The sequence below is a fragment of the Dicentrarchus labrax genome, unplaced genomic scaffold (assembly GCF_905237075.1).
Source record: "Dicentrarchus labrax unplaced genomic scaffold, dlabrax2021, whole genome shotgun sequence".
NCBI classification, from domain to species: domain Eukaryota; kingdom Metazoa; phylum Chordata; class Actinopteri; family Moronidae; genus Dicentrarchus; species Dicentrarchus labrax.
In genome coordinates this window covers 5,719,790-5,740,457 of record NW_026136713.1, presented here as the reverse complement: position 1 = coordinate 5,740,457, position 20,668 = coordinate 5,719,790, and the positions used below count along the sequence as shown (strand labels likewise).

At 38.2% G+C, this 20,668-nt stretch overlaps 5 protein-coding genes and 1 long non-coding RNA gene across 9 annotated transcripts; 3 read left to right on the top strand and 3 right to left on the bottom strand.

The window, feature by feature from the left end:
- Positions 1 to 144: 144 nt before the first annotated feature.
- LOC127374448 (uncharacterized) lies at positions 145 to 2,630 on the bottom strand. 3 transcript variants are annotated; one of them, XR_007887031.1, is made up of 3 exons: positions 2,418 to 2,630; positions 1,661 to 1,764; positions 145 to 261 (listed from the first exon to the last, which is right to left on the bottom strand). It is a non-coding gene; the product is annotated as an uncharacterized LOC127374448 (long non-coding RNA). The 3 variants fall into 3 exon arrangements; XR_007887032.1 differs by lacking the exon at positions 145 to 261 and adding an exon at positions 477 to 527 and having other exon boundaries at positions 2,418 to 2,628; XR_007887033.1 differs by lacking the exon at positions 145 to 261 and adding an exon at positions 644 to 682 and having other exon boundaries at positions 2,418 to 2,628.
- Positions 2,631 to 3,440: 810 nt separating this feature from the next.
- On the top strand, positions 3,441 to 7,132 carry nkap (NFKB activating protein). The gene is made up of 8 exons (XM_051420588.1): positions 3,441 to 4,042; positions 5,099 to 5,179; positions 5,286 to 5,350; positions 5,442 to 5,537; positions 5,626 to 5,668; positions 5,756 to 5,953; positions 6,330 to 6,479; positions 6,667 to 7,132. The coding sequence occupies exons 1-8, from the start codon at positions 3,621 to 3,623 to the stop codon at positions 6,839 to 6,841; spliced, it is 1,230 nt and encodes a 409-aa protein (XP_051276548.1). The 5' UTR covers positions 3,441 to 3,620; the 3' UTR covers positions 6,842 to 7,132.
- Positions 7,133 to 7,967: 835 nt separating this feature from the next.
- ndufa1 (NADH:ubiquinone oxidoreductase subunit A1) lies at positions 7,968 to 9,468 on the bottom strand. Its single transcript, XM_051420589.1, has 3 exons — positions 9,216 to 9,468; positions 9,004 to 9,093; positions 7,968 to 8,135 (listed from the first exon to the last, which is right to left on the bottom strand). The coding sequence occupies exons 1-3, from the start codon at positions 9,315 to 9,317 to the stop codon at positions 8,115 to 8,117; spliced, it is 213 nt and encodes a 70-aa protein (XP_051276549.1). The 5' UTR covers positions 9,318 to 9,468; the 3' UTR covers positions 7,968 to 8,114.
- Positions 9,469 to 10,157: 689 nt separating this feature from the next.
- On the top strand, positions 10,158 to 13,753 carry upf3b (UPF3B regulator of nonsense mediated mRNA decay). The gene is made up of 10 exons (XM_051420605.1): positions 10,158 to 10,387; positions 10,637 to 10,743; positions 10,834 to 10,940; positions 11,039 to 11,137; positions 11,395 to 11,505; positions 11,621 to 11,664; positions 11,755 to 11,943; positions 12,031 to 12,188; positions 12,282 to 12,603; positions 12,689 to 13,753. The coding sequence occupies exons 1-10, from the start codon at positions 10,277 to 10,279 to the stop codon at positions 12,824 to 12,826; spliced, it is 1,386 nt and encodes a 461-aa protein (XP_051276565.1). The 5' UTR covers positions 10,158 to 10,276; the 3' UTR covers positions 12,827 to 13,753.
- Positions 13,754 to 15,430: 1,677 nt separating this feature from the next.
- Positions 15,431 to 18,023, top strand: rpl39 (ribosomal protein L39). The gene is made up of 3 exons (XM_051419010.1): positions 15,431 to 15,540; positions 15,842 to 15,945; positions 17,802 to 18,023. The coding sequence occupies exons 1-3, from the start codon at positions 15,538 to 15,540 to the stop codon at positions 17,848 to 17,850; spliced, it is 156 nt and encodes a 51-aa protein (XP_051274970.1). The 5' UTR covers positions 15,431 to 15,537; the 3' UTR covers positions 17,851 to 18,023.
- A 390-nt stretch (positions 18,024 to 18,413) lies between these two features.
- Positions 18,414 to 20,556, bottom strand: sowahd (sosondowah ankyrin repeat domain family d). 2 transcript variants are annotated; one of them, XM_051419007.1, is made up of 2 exons: positions 20,345 to 20,556; positions 18,414 to 20,128 (listed from the first exon to the last, which is right to left on the bottom strand). In XM_051419007.1, exon 2 carries the CDS (start codon positions 20,001 to 20,003, stop codon positions 19,008 to 19,010), a length of 996 nt encoding a protein of 331 aa, XP_051274967.1. In that variant the 5' UTR covers positions 20,004 to 20,128; positions 20,345 to 20,556; the 3' UTR covers positions 18,414 to 19,007. The 2 variants fall into 2 exon arrangements, with proteins under 2 accessions (XP_051274967.1, XP_051274968.1); XM_051419008.1 differs by having other exon boundaries at positions 18,414 to 20,040.
- Positions 20,557 to 20,668: the final 112 nt, after the last annotated feature.

The following is a 20,668-nucleotide window of genomic DNA, read 5'->3' as shown; positions in this document are numbered from 1 at the left end:
CTTACACAACTTTACACAACTTTACACACACTTTACACACTTTACACAACTTTACACACTTTACACACCTTACACAACTTTACACACTAACACAACTTTACACACTTACACAACTTTACACACCTTACACACTTAAACTTTACACAACTTCACACAACTTTACACAACTTCACACACTTTACACAACTTTACACAACTTTACACACCTTACACAACTTTACACACTTTACACAACTTTACACACTTTACACACTTTACACACTTTACACACTTCACACAACTTTACACACTTTACACACTTTACACACTTTACACAACTTTACACACTTCACACAACTTTACACAACTTTACACACTTCACACAACTTTACACAACTTTACACAACTTTACACACCTTACACAACTTTACACAACTTTACACACTTTACACACACTTTACACAACTTTACACACTTTACACACTTACACAACTTTACACAACTTTACACACTTTACACAACTTTACACACTTTACACACTTTACACACTTTACACACACACTTTACACACTTTACACACTTTACAACTTTACACACAACTTTACACACTTTACACACAACTTTACACACTTTACACACTTACACACTTTACACACTTTTTACACACTTTACACAACTTTACACACTTTACACACTTTACACACTTACTTTACACACACACTTTACACACTTTTTACACAACTTTACACACTTTACACAACTTTACACACTTTACACACTTTACACAACTTTACACACTTTACACACTTTACACAACTTTACACACCTTACACAACTTTACACACTTTACACACTTTACACAACTTTACACACTTTACACAACTTTACACAACTTTACACACTTTACACAACTTTACACACCTTACACAACTTTACACAACTTTACACACCTTTACACACTTTACACAACTTTACACACTTTACACAACTTTACACACTTTACACAACTTTACACACACTTTACACACACAACTTTACACAACTTTACACACTTTACACACTTTACACACTTTACACACTTTACACACTTTACACAACTTTACACACTTTACACACTTTACACAACTTTACACACTTTACACACTACACACACTTTACACAACTTTACACACACTTTACACACTTTACACAACCTTACACACCTTACACAACTTTACACACTTTACACACCTTACACAACTTTACACACTTTACACACCTTACACAACTTTACACAACTTTACAACTTTACACACCTTACACAACTTTACACACTTCACACAACTTTACACAACTTTACACACCTTACACAACTTTACACACTTTACACACACACTTTACACAACAATTTACACACTTTACACAACACACTTTACACACACATACTTTACACACCTTACTTTACACTTTACACAACTTTACACACTTTACACACCTTACACACCTTTACACACCTTACACACAACTTTACACACTTTACACAACTTTACACACCTTACACACTTTACACACTTACACACACAACTTTACACACTTTACACACTTTACACAACTTTACACACAACTTTACACAACACAACTTTACACATTACTACACTTTACACAACTTTACACACCTTACACACTTTACACCACTTTACACACTTTACACAACTTTACACACCTTACACACTTTACACAACTTTACACACTTTACACAACTTTACACACTTTACACAACTTTACACACTTTACACACTTTACACACTTTACACACACTTTACACACTTTACACACTTTACACAACTTTACACACTTTACACACTTTACACAACAACTTCACACACTTTACACCACTTTACACACTTTACACACTTTACACACTTTACACACTTTACACACTTTTACACACCTTACACAACTTTACACACTTTACACACCTTACACAACTTTACACACCTTACACAACTTTACACACCTTTTACACAACTTTACACACAACTTTACACACTTTACACAACTTTACACAACTTTACACACATTTTACATTTCACACTTAACAAATTTTACACATCTTACACAACTTTACACACTTTACACACACACTTTACACAACTTTACACACTACACACACTTTACACACTTTACACAACTTTACACACTTTACACAACTTTACACACCTTACACAACTTTACACAACTTTACACAACTTTACACACTTTACACACTTTACACAACTTTACACACTTTACACAACTTTACACAACTTTACACACTTTACACAACTTTACACACTTTACACAACCTTACACACTTTACACAACTTTACACAACTTTACACAACTTTACACACTTTACACAACTTTACACAACTTTACACACTTTACACAACTTTACACAACTTTACACAACTTTACACACTTTACACACTTTACACAACTTTACACACTACACACACTTTACACAACTTTACACACCTTACACAACTTTACACACTTTACACACTTTACACAACTTTACACAACTTTACACACTACACACACTTTACACAACTTTACACACCTTACACAACTTTACACACGTTACACACTTTACACAACTTTACACACTACACACACTTTACACACTTTACACACACTTTACACACTTTACACAACTTTACACACTTTACACACTTTACACAACTTTACACAACTTTACACACCTTACACACTTCACACACTTTACAACACTGTACAATTATATGCATCATTATGCCCATATGTTTACATTTTCCGACGATAATAAGATTTTACAGCTTGATATTTGCATTGCATTAAGTGCAAGTAAATTATTGATAAAGTATAAATTCTTGTATCTACTGTACTATAAACTGTATGTGATTGAAGACAAAAACAACAGCAAAACAAATAAACATCTATTCATCTCTTTTTATTACATGTCAGATAAACTTGCACCCAACTTTTCGTTTTACTCTTTATATATATATATATATATGTGTGTATATATATATATACACACATATATATATATATATATATATATATACACATATATATATATGTATATATATACACATATATATATAGTGTGTATATATATATGTGTATATGTGTATGTATACATATATAGCCCACCTCATCTGTAACGTTATGATATTGACAAGTGAATGGTATTATCCTAAATGTCTTCAGTAAAACTAAATTAGTCGGAATCAGAAATACTTTATTTAATGTGTTTGTTACAGTTGCTCACACAGTGTTAAAGAATAAAAATAATAATTATATTACAAAATCTAACTAGAAATAGAAATAGAAATATAATAAGATATAAGAAGTATCTGCTTGTTCAAATATTTCTTCTGTATTTATTTATTTAGTAATTATATTTGACAAACTACACCGTCTCCAGGCGGAACTATGTTCATTACACGGTGAGGAAGACCGGGTCCTGTTTGCGGACGGACACATCACGACTTCCTGTGGTGGGACGCTGTAGTTGCGTATTAAAGAACAGAAACATGACGGTGAGCGCGTGTTAAAGTACCGTCTCTCCGTCACTAAGCCCTCCCCGTGTGTCCTCGCTGTGTGCCGTAGGTCCAGTGTGAGTCCGGATTCAGACAATGTCGGACCGCTCCAGCTCGGACGGCGGCGGGGCGCCTCGGAGCCCTCGGGCCCGGAGACCCCGCACTCGATCCCGCAGCCGCAACCGCAACGACAGCCGCGAACGGAGCCTGTCTCCGGACAGTTTTGGGCCCAAACTCCCGAAGCCGCGCAACAAGGAGCGGGAGCGCGAGGAGCGAGAGCACCGATTCCGAGAGGCTCGAAACCTCCGACGGATCCGGATAGGAAGCCCCCGACACAGCCGGTCCCGGTCCCGGTCCCGGGAGCGTCACAACAATAACAACAACAGTCACAACATTCACAACAACTGGTCCGAGCAGCGGGACGCTGCTGGAAAACACGGGAGCTTCAAAGATGAATACTACTACGAGCAGCAGAGGGACGATGCTCAGAGACAGAGACAGGAGGCGTTTATTGCCAGGTAACTAATACAACTATCGATCAATCCTGCAACTGTACTGATTCCTTCCACTTGATGACGTGATTAATCAATAAAGAGTGACTTTAGTGTCTCACTGATGTTCTGATGGTGAAGTTAGAGAACTCACTCACAAGAGATATTAGTTAGTTAAAGAGTGTTTACAGTGGCACAGCCAGAGACATTTATTAATAATATTATATTATGAATATATAACCATAGATTAGTCCTAGTTTACTGTCCTTTAGACAGGAAAATACATTAAAACATCCTCTTAACGTATATATATATATATATATATTATTTTTTTATTTTTTTTTTTTTTTTTTTTTATCCCTTTTATGTAGGAATAAAACAATCAATATTCAACACTACTGTATGCTGTCTCAAACATGGTGGTATTAAAGAAGTATCAGAGTATTGGTGAGTTTAACAACCTTAACTGAGAAATACGAAACAAGTCTAAAAGATTTATTGAGTCACAAAAAAAAAGATCCATTCCTGATTTGATCCCTTGAACAGTCTGCAGTCACTGAATCATTGAAAGCTTCTTCTGCAGGTTGTGATGATGAAATTAAGGCTCATTTAGTTAAGGATGTAAAGTTAGTTCCTCCGTATCATCAAGTATGTGGATTGTGTTAACTATTCCATTATGGAAATCAGAGGATCCCTCTATCTTTTCTAATTACCACCCAGTCCCCCAGTTCTTCCTGGTTTGTATATCTGCATAAGAATAATATAATTTATAATTGTTAATATGATGATATTATATCTCACTGATCCAATATTAACTGCCCTTAATGAAAATGAATGTGCTCTAACACCTAACCATGATATTTTACTTGTTAAATGATCCATACAAGGGAACTGGTTGAGAGTGTCTACTAAGTGATATACAAGGACATCACTTTATCAGACAGATGGATAAAAAGTTTATAATAATATAAAACTGTGTGTAACTCGTGTGACAGCTGAAATTGACTGTTTGAACTTCCTACTTACGTGTTATTAGCCAGTTATTTGTTATTTGACTCCTGCATCTGTCTGTGTTTCTGTTAGACGTCTGCAGGAGAGGGAGAGGATCGGTGAGTTAGGTTGTCCTGAAGTCTGGGGATATTCACCAAGAGTCAAAGAGCCAGAGTAAGTTCAGAATCTCTCCTCCAGACCAACATGTTTATTGTTTGATATTAGTTTTTATTCTCCAGTACTGAAATCTGCATGAACGTCTTTGTTCTGTCTCCACCAGCTCCGATGAATTCACACCAGTCGAAGAAGACGAGAAGAACAGCAGCTCAGAGTCGAGCTCAGAAGGTAAAACTCACGCCGTGTTTGAACATGAATGTACTAGAGCGTTATTTTATGAGTTTAAAAACCTACGAGGAATTCTGTCTGTTGTTCACAGAAGAGAAGAAGAAGAAGAAAAAGAAGAAGAAGAAATCCAAGAAGAAAAAGAACAAAAAGCACTCGGAGGACAGCGAACTGGAATCAGATTCAGATGGTAAAACAATCATAGTTCCATTAAAGAGGCTCAACAAAGTGTTTCCCTTGAGTTGTTTTGGCTGAATTATCGTGTTTTTATCTTTCAGAAGAGGAAATAAAGAAGAAGAAAAAGAAGAAGAAGAGCAAAAAGTAAGAGCTAAAGTGCAGTTCTGCCGGCTTCATTCACACAGGAAGGGGACATTTTGATTAACTGAACAACACATCGTCTCCTAACAGGTCCAAGAAGTCCAAGAAGAAGAAGGCGAAGAAGAGCCGTAAGGAGTCCAGCAACTCCAGCAGTGAAGAGTCAGAGGAGGAGGAAGAGGAGGAGGATCCCAACGGGGTAATGTGGGTGGAGAAAACCTGCATGGACGAACACGTGGTCGGCCCCGAAGCTCCGCTCACCCACATGTCCCAGGACGACAGACCTCTGGAGTGAGTGTATTGTCACTGTTGTCACATTATAGCAAGACATTTTCTATATAGTATACAGATAGTAAAAATAATATTTATGGGTTTAGACTGCTTGTTGGACAAAAATGTCCTTTTTGGACCATTTTTTACGTCAACAAACAACAACAAAATAATATGCAGCATATTGGATAATTAAAATAATCATTAGTAGCAGCCGTGGTATGAACAGGTCTTTACTCTGCTAAGAAGTCGTCTCAGAGGGTGTATATATATATATATATATATATATATATATATATATGATCTTTTCAGAGTCTGTGTTTACAGCACATATAATCTTTTATATTACAGTGATGTTTACTATTTATTTAATAAATGTTTTTTTCTCCTCTCCCAGTTTCGGCCACGCGCTGTTGCCAGGTGAAGGTGCTGCGATGGCTGAGTACGTGAAAGCAGGCAAACGTATTCCGAGAAGAGGTGAGATCGGACTCACCAGCGACGAGATCGCAAACTTTGAGAAGTCCGGCTACGTGATGAGCGGCAGCAGGTGCGTGATGTTTACAACTATGAACTCCATGATACGATTTGTGTTGCATCTAATTAATAATGGTTCAGATGTCAGTATGATGTAGTGGACACTGCGTAATGTGTGACCAATATATATTATATTCCTCTGTAGTATACAGTTACTTAAAGTGGTCCAACACTGACCAATTTCAAATGTAACTCTGCAGACATCGTCGTATGGAGGCTGTGCGTCTGAGAAAGGAAAACCAGATCTACAGTGCCGATGAAAAGAGAGCTCTGGCCTCCTTCAACCAGGAGGAGAGGAGGAAGAGGGAGAGCAAGATCCTGTCGAGCTTCAGGGAGATGGTGTACAGGAAAACCAAAGGCAAGGAGGAGAAGTGAATGTCTCGTTTGTACAGGATTTACCCTTTTTACTGGACCCTGTGACCTCCAGTCTTGAGACTAGAGGTGTTTATGTTTTATGTTTAACAGCATTCAGTTTTAAAGAGACGTACGATGTGGAGGGAGGATTTTAATTGTAAAGAAATGTGTGCAAATGAGTCTGAAAAGTACTCAGTTGTATTATATTCTCCATCCTATTTACCCGTTGGATTTTGTCTTTCCTTTCAGTTGTTAAACTTTATTTTCTTCTGTACATTTTAGAATGGTAAATAAACTTTCATTATTAAGTCATCTTGTGGTTTTTCTTATTTTGGGTTGCCTTTAGAGATAAAACACAAGTGAAAAGATTATAGAAACATTTTTTTGTGAAGCATTAGTTTTTTTTCCCTCACTTCCTATATTGTGTGTTATTTTGTCACATTTGAGAACCCAGTTTCAGAACCACTGAATTGGAGCAATCTGTTAATTATACCAATCCATATGAGTGTGCATGTTCACCAACGCTGCTACTGTAAATCTATATTTTCAGTCAGTTAACTAGAGCTGTTGGATATCGGTAAAATAAAGTACACTTCCTGCTCTAACTACTGATAGTGTAATATTTTGGATATAATTGTGGATGTGATTGGCAACACGGCTGCAACGATTAATTTCATTATCCATTAATCTGTTGGCTATAAAATGTCCACGGTGACATTTTCAGATGTCTTTTGTTGTCAGTCCAAAACCCACAAATATTAAACTGACAATGATATAAAACATGTAAATTCTTACATTTCAGATCATAAATTAAAGCATTAACAAAATAGCCGTCAATAAGTTGTCTGTATATCGTCTATTTGATTAATCGTTCGAGCTCTAATAGCAATTAAATCAGTTTTAAGAATTGTGTGTGATGCAGCCTTTACACCAGGAGACATTTAAGATACATCACAACTATATGATAACATCTGGCCTCACTACAGATCTTGATATATTCCTCAGGATAACACTGGGTTATCATTTGTACAAGCAACACAACATCTAAAGTAGAAGCTCAACCACATAAAGACAGGTGTAAAGCATTTATCTGATTAGAGCACCAATATCTCGTCTGAAAATCAACATATGAGCCACGAAGCCTCCAAAGGTTTCCAGTAAGGAGCAGTTTAATGAACAAGAGAGAGACAGCTGTCTTACAAGACTGGAAAAACAAACAGCTGAATGTTGAATAAAATATTTTGATGAACAGTAAAGAACTTTCTTCTCATCAGGGTCCTCATACTCCCCGTCATCAGTGGATGTTCTCGAGTCCCTGTTGGGGAAGAAGGAAACATTGTCATGACTCAGATCTTTAATTTAACTTTAATTTAAATTACTAAGCTTCACATATTAACTGAGCAGGCAATAGTTGCATTTCTGCCTTCCAGATGGTGTTTGACCTGTGTATGTAAGTTTTACCATAACTATTGGGATTAATTAGCCCAATATTAAAAACACCTGTGTGGGTGTGCAGGCACTTTAATTACAGCAGAGTTATGAATCAGCTTTGACGCAAGAAAATACTAAACTCTCTAAATGAATTTGGTACCTGTAGGCTTGTAGCAGTGTCTTTACTGCTAATGATGGGTTGTAACTGGATTGTTGAATGAGGGATAGTCCAATTATTAGAAATCATTCTCCTTTCACTGATCTTATATTTGCATTGTTTGTGTCAACAAAAAAAGAGCCTAAAATCATACAATTACCCCACTGCTGCCATTTTACAAAACATTTGCTGTTTATTTTACAGATATTACTTTAATTTGACTTTAAATGAACGTTTTTAACCAGTAATGATGGAGGACCTGCCTCATGGTTTTTGTTTTTTTATGCTCATGAATACGATGTTCAGCAGTTGATACAAAATGATGTATTTATGTGGAGTTTACCAGCTAACATCGTGAGTAGAAATAACTTTCTTTTGCACACATCTTGTATGTCTTTAATGAAACTGTGCACAACAATAAGGTTAATCTGTTCTGTACATAAAGACACTAACAGTCCATTGATAGCTGAGTTACAGCTCCACCTAGTGGGAAGGGAGGAAAATGTATGTTTTCTTTAAAAAAAAACATGCACAACTCAATCACAACAAGTTTTATTCCAACACGTTGTCTTCCTATTGAGATATGGACACTCACCTTGGCGTCAAAGTGCTTCCCCGTCCCGGACACTCGGATGTCTCTCTGGATCAGAGACCACTGCCACGGAGACCGAGCGCTCCTCTTTTCCTGCAGGGGAAACAAACAAAGAGGCTTTAATCAAGTAGTTTAGAGCACAACACAAACAACAAACAAAGCACGTTTCACCCTTCAGCTACATTAAACCCGTTAGCAGCCGGCTCCCTCCTCACCTTCCCCCCGTTGGTGAACCTGTGGATGTGCGTGGTGGCGATGCCGGGAATCATCAGACACACGGCCATAACGCCGAAACTGGGCAGGATTTCATACCACATGACTGCAGCCTGTACCTGTCAGGCGACAAACACCTACTCTGATGACAACCAAGTTGCCCCAAGACTGCCCTCGATAGTTTATTTTGCTAAAAGCTAACAAAATGTCTACCCTTCTGACGACCTGTGATCCGCTAGCGGAACAAGAATAATACTTCCGGTCTATTTCTTTTGTTTTTTTTCAAAAGAAAAGCGTAAGCTCTACAGTGAAGGTGAAGTCTCGTACAAAATCCTCATTATTGTACAAACAACTCGACCAGTGTGCTGTCAAACGATAGTATACATTCTGTGTATATTCTGCTATGTTTGTAATGACTTTGTTGAACGATTGCCTACACATGTAAATAACATTTTGGACTACATATTTATTATTAAGAGATTTGTTTTTACTCAGCAGCATTTATATGTAATTGCTATTGTAGATGAAATTATTATTATTATAAAGTATTTGTTTTTACTCAGCAGCATTTATATGTAATTGCTATTGTAGATGAAATTATTATTATTATAACATCAGTTACTAACTGCACAGTCGCTCAGTTGGAGAGACAACCAGTGTTATATGACAAATAAACTGCTTAAAAAGATTAACTTAAACTTGCATGCTTTTATTTTGAATGGCATTCGAAAACCAGGAAGTTCTAGTCCGCTGATTCAGAGGTCATTCTTTTTTAATAGAATAAAATAAAAACAAAATTAGTATTTCAGTCAAATTTCCAAACCCGAAGACAAAAACAATTGGACACAGTAAAAAATATAATTTTAAATTCACGTTACACTCTTTGTTTTCACCAGTGGTTTCCGCCGCAGCGCCCCCCTCCGGCGGTAACGAGGTACTGCAGGCCCAGGCGACACACAGGAAGTTAGCGTTACTTCGAGCTAACAGCTAACTTGCTAAAAAAAGTAAACAAGTCTGCGGGGTGAGATGAGATTCAACCGAGACCCAAAGTAGCGTTTCAGTTATGAAGGAAGACAAGGAAAACACTCGTCCGAAGGATAAAAAAGTGGAAATAAAGTGTGAAGATGCAGAAAAGATGGAGAAGCCCAAAGAAAAGAAAGAGGCCATGACAAAGGTAAAACTTGCTAGCTACGTTAGCTAATGTGGCTAAAAGTCGTCAGTTATACTCATAGTTCAATGAGTAAACAGCGTGTGTTCAACTAGCCCTGTTTATTACATGCATACTCTACTTTGTATATAACGTTAGTAAGTTGAAACCAAACTGTGACTATTAACCCAACTTTAAGTTATTATTAGACTATTGTCCTCTTCTCCCAAATCGGATTGCAGCTAAATATCATAAAGTGTCTGTAATCTTTATTAGATTGTGATCAGACGATTACCACCAAGTCTGACCAAGGAAGAGCTAGAGGAGCAGTTACAACCTCTCCCGGATATGGACTACCTGGAGTTTTTCTCCAACGACACCAGGTGAATATATAATGAAGACGTTTCATAATTTAAACTATGCCATCAGTGACTCTAATAGTTGAACCTGACATGTGTTTTCTGTCCATTCAGCCTCTACCCTCACCTCTTCGCAAGGGCTTACATAAACTTCAAAAAGCAAGAGGATATAGTTCTCTTCAGAGATCGATTTGATGGATATGTGTTCATCGACAGCAGAGGTATGAAAGGCATACATTTACAGCTAAACACACAAACTCAAGGATTTCCTGATACATGAATTAAGGCTTTACATCCACATTTTGATGACTCTAAACAGGTCAGGAGTATCCTGCGGTTGTGGAGTTTGCACCTTTTCAAAAGACTGCCAAGAAAAGAAGTAAGAAAAAGGACGCAAAATGTGGAACAATTGTTGAAGGTAAAGGTATTTACTGGTATACGTTATGTGTGTCTTATGTCCCAAACTACCAACATTTGATGTGTAAGTTTGTGAACATATTTGCCATTTGCTTCTATAAATAGTAACCTAAAATAGCCTGGATTAATGCAACAGTTTTTAAGCCAATGGTAAAACTGCCCTAAGTGTTATAATACTTAGTCAATACATAATGTCATGTAACGCTACAAACAAGCAGCCTTACCATATATATATGTATGTTGTATGTTTTCTTTCAGATCCTGAATACAAAAAGTTCCTTGAAAATTACAACGGAGATGAAGAAAAGTTGGCATCAACACCTGAGACCTTGTTGGAAGAGCTCGAGGCAAAATCAAAGGAACTTGTAGGTAGGTGAACAGTCCCTTTTTAAAATAAACAACCTGAAACATCACTGTGTGTATTTTAAAACAGAAACAGTGCTGCAGTTATAAATTCAAACATGCTTTTTTTTCTCCCTTCAAGCTAAAAAAACAACTCCTCTGCTGGACTTCCTGAAGAATAAACAGGTAAATAAGTACTGCGGTGTGGTGTTGTTGTTGCAGATGTTAAGCTGCATGATGATGGCTGGTCTCATGTCCTGTTTTAATGCCATTCAGAGAATCAGGGAGGAAAAGAAGGAAGAGAGAAGGAGGAGGGAGCTTGAACGCAAGCGTGTGCGTGATGAGGAGCGTCGTAAATGGAGAGAGGAGGAGAAAAGGAAGCGCAAAGAGGCCGAGAAGATGAAGAGACTTGAGAAACCGCTGGAGAAAGATAAGGACCAAGTTAAAGAAGAACCAAAAATTAAGGTGTGTGCCCCAGATGGTTGAAGCCGTTTAAAATCGTGTGCAATTTCCAGGATCTTATTATGATGTTGTTTTTATTTTTAACTGTAGCTCCTGAAGAAGCCTGACAGGAGTGAAGATGCTGATTCTGAGAAGCCCAAGGAAAAGGCCAAGAAACCAGAAAAGCCAAATAAAGAGGACAGATCCATGGGGAGTGCCGATCATAAGAGGCGTCAGAACATTGACAATAAGGAGGATCGAGGAAGGAAGTTAGTTATTTGAGGGTTTTTTGTTTGTTAGTTTTTAAACACATTGCTCACTTTGAACAGAATACTTCAATAGGATTTGTGCTTAACACACAGAGCGGATGAACACGGGCGGAAGGAGTTCAGGGAGCGTGACACAGATCGAGACAGAGACCGCGAGCGGGAGAAGGAGCGGCGGCAGAAAGAGAAGGAGCGCATCAGGCGACAGGACGAAGATCGGAGGAGAAGGAGAGACCGGCAGGATGGAGAGAACTCGTGCCGGAAACGGGACGAGGAGGGTAAAAAAGACAGAGAGCGTGCCTTGGAGAAGAAGAAGGGGGAAAACGTTGGAGAATCCTCTCACTGCGAGAGACCGGAGAAGCCTGCCAAAGACAACAAGAAGGACGAGATTGGTAAAAGGGAGCGCCTACGGAATAAGGTAACGACTCCAGTGTTTCAAATGATCAAATCACCTCTTGCAAGCATTCTTCAGTATCTCTAAGAGCATTGTTTATCCGCATCAGGACCGGCCTGCTATTCAGCTGTACCAGCCAGGGGCCAGAAGCCGCAATCGAACTACAGGAGGAGGACCCGAATCCAACTCCGCCGACAGGAAGACGGATACAGAGACGGAGAAAGTGGCTGACAAAGGAGACGATTGAGCAGATTTCTACTTCCGGCATTTTAAGTTTGGCGAGGAGAGGGGAGACAGGCCTGTGAAGCTCAGAGCAGCGATGTGGTGCCTCGGGGCAACGTGCACTGCAGTTCAAGCGGGGCTGCATCCAGCTCTCCCAGTCTCAGAGGCAGAGATGTGATTGTGGAGCCTCTTAGTGCCTAAATGTGACCCTCTTTAGTTTCATTTGTTAGGAAAGGTAACAGTAACCTTTGGAAAGAGTTTGGCTGTAGGGCACATTAGGTGAAGCCAAAGCTTTCTCGGACCACACGAACTCAAAGTGACCTTATTTCAGTATTGTTTCTCTGATGATATGTGGTGTATGCACTGCAGACATTGGCTTTAAACATGTTCATCCATAATGCACTCTTGAGGTAAAAAAATAACTTCACAGGTGTTCAACTTCCCAATTACTCAACATGTCAACATTTCCAAGCTTATCCGTATTGTTTTTACACTGTCTTGAATGAGATTTGTGTTGTAAGGTTGAAATTTTCAGTTTGAGGTGTGCAGGTGGAAATTACATCGTCCTCTGCCTGGAGAACTAGACAATCCAAAAGTTTCCATCGTCTGTAATTCTAAAACAGTTGTCGTCTTACGGGCACAATGTTATGCTGAAGGACTTAGTCTCTACTTACCTGGTGTGAGATCACGTGTTTTGTTCTTACATTCATACAGCGACTAAGGAGAAATAGCCATTTCTGACTAGACTGCCATGTGACAGCCATGCCTGCATGCAGCCGTCACTCAGAGTGATCAACATGTGGCCTTCCCCCCCCCCTTTTTCTAATCTGAAACTCTTCTTACATATTAATGTGTGATGTACTAAACTGAAAACAGCATGAGGACACATCACTGCTGGTGATGCAAACATACAGTAGCCACTTTTGACTGGAAATAAAAAGTCTTTGCTTAAGTGTCTTTCTTTCTTTGTGGTGAAACGCTGATCAGTCCTAATATACAAGAACTCATTGATGGTTGTTGATTTAAGTGTTAAAGTCAGTTAGGGGCTTTTGAGCCATTTCATAACACTGTGGTGGTTCTGTTTTTGTCGACCTCTGCTGGGTATGACGAATTAAGTTACTAGACTGAGAATGAATTCTTCCCTTCCTGATTTTATTAACTTTATTAGGAGTATTTATCATTTGGGTACTATATGCGGTCCCTCAACAAGATATATTCACATAATTACTTTGTAATACAGACCCTGCTATAGTATATATTGTACTTAATTGGAGCATATTCCTTAATAAATTTGCATTAAATTAAATTAAATTAAAACTAACTGGGATTCTGGGCCCCCTTAAGACATTTTGGGACAGTTTTTAATGTCCAATATCTCTGGGAAATAGGACAGTCAGATAGAGTCAGTCACTACAGACAGTGCTGGAAGCAATACTCAGGTCCGTATGAATAAGTAATAATAACATGATGTAAAATACCTCGTTGCCAGTAAATGTCCTGCATTCATAACTACTGAGGCATCATTAATGTGTCATAAGTAAAAGCATCAGTGTTGGGCAGTTACTCATTACTAGAAATAATATTACTTTCCCCAGAAACTGGTAGTGTAACTAATTACTAATACATTTAAGCAATAATATTACAGTTACCACCCCCAAAAAGTAATTAGTTACAATATTACTTTTATTGTCACCTTCCTACTGATCTGAAATCCAACCACCCAATCACATCCATGGATTCATTTTTGTAATATGTATATTTTAGTGTATTTTAATATATAGTAGTATATTTTAGTATATAGTAGTATGTGTTAGTATGTAGTGGTATATTTTAATATATTTTATTACATTTTAATATATTTTAACATATTTTAGTATATAGTAGTATATGTTAGTATATAGTAGTATTTAGTGATATATTTTAATATATCTTAATATATTTTAATATATTTTATTACATTTTAATATATTTTAGTATATAGTAGTATATAGTAGTATATGTTAGTATGTAGTAGTATATAGTGGTATATTTTAATATAGTTTAATATATTTTATTACATTTTATTACATTTTAATATATTTTAGTATATAGTAGTATATAGTGGTATATCTTAATATATTTTATTATATTTTAATATATTTTAATATATTTTATTATATTTTAATATATTTTATTATATTTGTATATATTTTATTAAATTTTATCATATTTTTATATATTTTATTAAATTTTATCATATTTTTATATATTTTATTATATAGTAGTGTTAGTATATAGTGGTATATTTTAATATATTTTATTATATTTTAATATATTTTATTACATTTTATTACATTTTAATATATTTTAGTATATAGTAGTATATAGTGGTATATCTTAATATATTTTATTATATTTTAATATATTTTAATATATTGTATTATATTTTAATATATTTTATTATATTTTTATATATTTTATTAAATTTTATCATATTTTTATATATTTTATTAAATTTTATCATATTTTTATATATTTTATTATATAGTAGTGTTAGTATATAGTGGTATATTTTAATATATTTTATTATAATTTAATATATTTTATTATATTTTCCTTACAAAGGCCTCAGAAAGCACATACGTCATGCCTCCACGTGGCGTCGCTGTTTGCTGGACGCTTATTGGATAAAGCAGCGACGTCACTTCCTTCTCTCTCTTCGACCACCGCCATAGTCGGGAAAGGACTGTGGACAAAATGGTAAATACAAAATCTTTAAACATCCACGTTAGTAGCGCCCGTAAACCAACTTTAATACATGAAGTGATTAATAAATATGTCAGTGGTGCTTCACAAATCAGTATGTGGTTTAAATGTGTTGAATATGAGCATTTAAAGGCTTTACCCGGTACCCGCTCTCTGATGCTACGCATGTTAACTTCCTTCACAGGCGTTAGCTGATAGCTTACTCACCATTACTTTGTAAAAGCTGCAAACTAGACACACATTTAAAGTTTTGTTGACAGGTTATTAATTGTGGGTTTGTTGTTGTTGCTCATAGTCGTCCCACAAGACTTTCAGGATCAAGCGCTTCCTCGCCAAGAAGCAGAAACAGAACAGGCCCATTCCTCAGTGGATCAGAATGAAGACTGGAAACAAGATCAGGTGAGTTCATTCTGTGTTTATTGTGTTTGTCTGTTTGTGTCTGTGTGCTGGAAGCAGTCTGCACATCTGGACTCCTGTTTACTCACATTTGCCAGTTTGTTAGGGACACGTAGCTTGAACCATCTCCTCTTAATAATGAGTAAAGTGCTTATATAGGACATAGAGACATGACAGCAACACACTGTATTATGCATCAGCAATTTAAAAATAACTAAATGCACAATACTTTTGCAGGATTTGTCATACACAATAATGTTTGTGCATTTTACATTTACAACTCCATTAACTTTTGCTTGCAGTCACCCATGTGTACTGTTTCCAGTTCATGAAGTACACTTAAATAAAACTAATACAGTGCAATACATCCTAGACCATTAATGAAGGTTAATGTGCTCTGTTTCTATTGGGGCTATATTTAGGGAGATATTGACTCAATTTTATGGTCCTGTGTACAGGCATGTATTACAAACACATTTAATATAATGTAATATAATTCAACAGCACCACAAACTACAGCATCCAAAATGACCATTTATTACTATAAAATGGGGAAACTGTACAGTTTAACCTTCATAAGGGTAGAATTTACTACAGGGTAGGTTTTAAATATACAATCTACTATGTGATGGTCTGTTGTATTTACTTTATTTCACTTAATAACCTCACCAGTGAAACTGAATAAACATTTAAAAAGAGAAATGTCCTGAAAGTTGTAGAGGATGGTTCAATCGTCTACTCTAGAGTTTTTAATGGGTTTTTAAACTGCACTTCAGTCCTGTGTTTGTTAGGCTGTCTCTCAACTTTCTACGGCATTAAGTGCAGAGATGTAAGACTGGCTGACTAATGCAGGAAAGAAGCAGGAACTACATGTCATGTAAAGCAGGTCTGCAATTGCAGCACTTCATTGCAGTAGAGTGCTGTCATTAATCCTGCTGAGAGCATCTTTCTGCTACAGAGCACATACTCCTGCTCACCATGCTGGTGATGCAGAAAGCTCTGTAGCTGTACACTGTTTGTCTAAAGAGCTGATGAACTCACTGAAGTGCTTTCCTGAAGGAGTTCCCTGGTATTTGCTGTTTATGAAATTACTGTCCCTGAATGATTCCCGTAATTGCCACAACGATGGAAAGGGATGTTGCCTCTTAATTGTCTCTTAAGAGGGGGAGTTCAAAGTAATTAAACATTTTACACTCATCAAATAATCTAACTAGTGCAGTGACCTTAGTGATTGACTGTGTGTCACACAGGAGGTGCTAGTTTGTGGTTTCTGAAATTGGGAGTAGGATCAACAGAATTTGCATAGTTCCAACTGAACCCGCCCTTAATTTGTTTATTTGAATTAGAAGACTGGGATAGTTAGATAGTAAGAGGATTCCTCAGTGGCCTCAGGACCAGGAGAAAACAAAGTCTCTAAAGCTTGGGCTTGAAAATACATTTAGACCTCACTAAGAGGTGGATTCCTTAATGGCTCCATTACATTTTTATCTTAGTACTCGCCACTGAGTTGAGACTTAATTGCACAATTAACAGACTACAGGGTCTGCTTTGGTGTTTTATCATCAACATGGAAACCACTGCTTGTAAATAGCACTGCTCATATAAAATGACAAGCTTTACTATTTAACCCTGATTTCAGTTCAACATCTGTATGTAGGAGCCACATACAGAATAAATGACATTATGTCACTAAATTACTGAGGGGAAACTGCCTGCAGTAATTTACCTGCATAATAAAAACTTTTATTTCACTGGGACGAGGCAACATTGAAACTTTCTTCTCCACTTCAGTTTGTTGTTGTATATTTTTTTTTTTTGTCATGAAAAATGTCTTCTGACACATCTGTGTTCAATTTAAGGTACAACTCCAAGAGGAGACACTGGAGGAGGACCAAGCTTGGCCTGTAAACACGAGGGTCCGTGGATCCCAACATCCCTCCATCCCAACATCTGCCAGGACCTCCAGCTGCTGGGCCTGACCGCAGGGAGGGAGCCATGTTATCTGGAGCAGCCGTCGTTTTGTACAGATACTCTGGTTATGCTCATGTTTGACAATAAAAGATCTGTGATCAAACTTGAAATGATCCTGTGTTGCCTTTTTTCCCCTCCAGAGTAATATAATTTACAGGGAGTGTTTTTCTGAGGCAAACCAAATATCACACAGTAATGCTGACACAGCTCTGCAGAAAGAGAAGCACTCTGAAGGGGTTTCAATCTCCTGACCACACAGCAAACACTCCTGAATCACTGTTTCATGGAAGATTGTGCTTACTGTTAGTTTGGCTTGAATTTGAGTCCTAGCTTTGTTCTGTCTGCCAAAGACAGCACTGCTATTCAAGAAGCCTCATGTAGTAGTAAGACAAACTGAAATATTTACTTACAGTTGATGCCAAAACTCAAAAGGTTTTTATTTTTAATTGTTGACACAAGCAGGAACTGGGTCAGCAGCAAGAAATGTTTAGAAGAAACTCTTTGTATGCAGTGAGTGTTTTTATTGAAGGTTCAGTGAAAGTTTAATTCAACAAGATGACTTTCTAGGACTCCCTGAAGTACAGCACTGATAATGGATTACCCTGGTGAAATAGTGCAGTGGTTCACAACTTTTCCAGTTTGAGACCCTTTAAAGTGTAGCAATGTCTACTTCCCTCATTACAAGTTATGGCTGAGTTATTGATTATAAAGGGCTTGAAGAGGTGAAGGTATTTCTTATCCCTTTTGATCATCACTGTTAATCTCCATTTTTTTAAACTTATTTTTGTCTAATTAAATCCTTAAAACAAGTAGATCTGTATGTACAGTGGGACATTTAATGTTTCCAATAAAAAAAACTTATTCTAAAGTATTTACTAGGAGTTAGTGAAAGTTTTGACAGTTAGGTGGGTTGCTGCTCTAAAATGAATAAAAATGAAACTTGATGGAAAAATAAATAAATGAAACATTGATTTTACACTGGAAAATGAATATCCTCACTGCACTGTCAGAAGAAGTTGGTAATAAGATGTTTGCAGTGAGCCCTCAGTGTGAAATAACGCACATAATCTGAAAGGTCGTGTCTTAATAACAACTCAGCTTTTCTTTCCCAGAAATGAAAACGAGGATAGCAGCTTCCTTAAAGACCCCAACCTCCAGCTGCCGGCCCTCTTTGTCCGCTCAAAGGAGTTAACCTCATCTACAGTCTCTGCGCCATCGACCTCATCATGTGCGGTCAGCTTCATTGCGCCAGCGCTGTTGTTGTTGACGTTTCTGTTGACATTTTGCACACACCCACGGCTGTGCTCATCATCCCAGGTCCCCAGCAGCTCCTTCATCTCCAGCGGGGCGTCTCCCTTCAGATACTGCCAGGCTCGCTTCCCGTTGTAGTCCATGGCATCGACGTTGGCACCGAAAGCTCCGACCAGCAGCTTGATGACCATGTACTGCCGGTGCATGCTGGCGACGTGCAGCGGGGTGAGCCCGCCGCTGCCCCGCACGTTCACATTCACGGGGATCCGTGCACTTTCTGCGTACCGCAAAACTTTGAGCAGAGTCTCGTCTTGTCCCCTCTTGGCCAGCCAGTGCAGGACCGAGTACCCGCTGATGAAATCCTTCCTAGTTAACAAATAGGGGTCCACGGAGATGAACTCCAGTATGGTTTCGTAGTTTCCCTCCACTGCAGACAGCATCCACGCGTGCTCCATGGGGTACAGAGCCCAGCCTGCGTCCTGCTCGGAGGACAAGCTCTGACTGTGCGAGGACAGCACGCTGCTAAAGCCGCTATGCGATGGGTTGCTCAACAGCAAGTCTTTCAGGTATTTTTTACGCATAGCGGGTGTGAGCGACCCTCTCTCCGGAGCCTCTCTCTGCAGTCCTCCCGGCGCGGAGCTGTCAGTGACCTCCTGCTGCCTCTGCAGCCTCGTCCTACGCTGGAAGGCGCTGGGAATGACCTGCATGCCATACCTCGAGAGTCGCTCCACAACGGTGCCCTGTCTGGACGCACTGCCGTCGTGGGCGTCGGTATTGCTGACAGCTGGTTCGGATCCAGTTGAGTCACATCCAGCATCATCCGATCTGCTCCCGTACATGCTGCTCCCTGCGCGCCGAGGGTTCAAGGATACTTCCCTTTATTTAGACAACACCCCAGAGATGTATGTCAGTGTCAAATTATAAACTGGGAACGGGTTCCCCCCCCACTCACTGGACTCATTCCCTGTGTCATGGGAGGGAAAATATTATTTGTAATATACACACACACACAAAACCATTTGAGAAATGCGTAAACATCCCGGTTTTAGTGCAAATAGACAAAGTTCCTGTTTTCTCAAGCATGTGAAGGCGTTGAATTTAGTTCCTCATCTCAGAACACCAGAAATACTGCAACGATTGTTTGTTTTACTCCGACTGCTGCCAAGCCACTTTAACTCACCTGTGTCCAAAGCGCGCACGGCGACTCAAACTGTATTAAATCATCAACCGTCCGTTAAACCTTACAGGATAGAGGTTGTTTCCGCGATGAATCCCGAGCACTGAGATCCAGATTGAAGTCGAGGATCCGCAGTTTCTTCACAAGAGGAAATGAGACAAAGTTCATTCTTATCTCAAACAAAACCAACAGCGAGAATCCTTCACATGTGACCACTGATGGACTTCAAAGCAGGAAGTAATACTTCCTTGATACTTTTATTACTGTATCTGCTGTAGTTCAATGTCCTGGAGTAAGTGTAGAAAAGTATGAACACAATATCCTTAA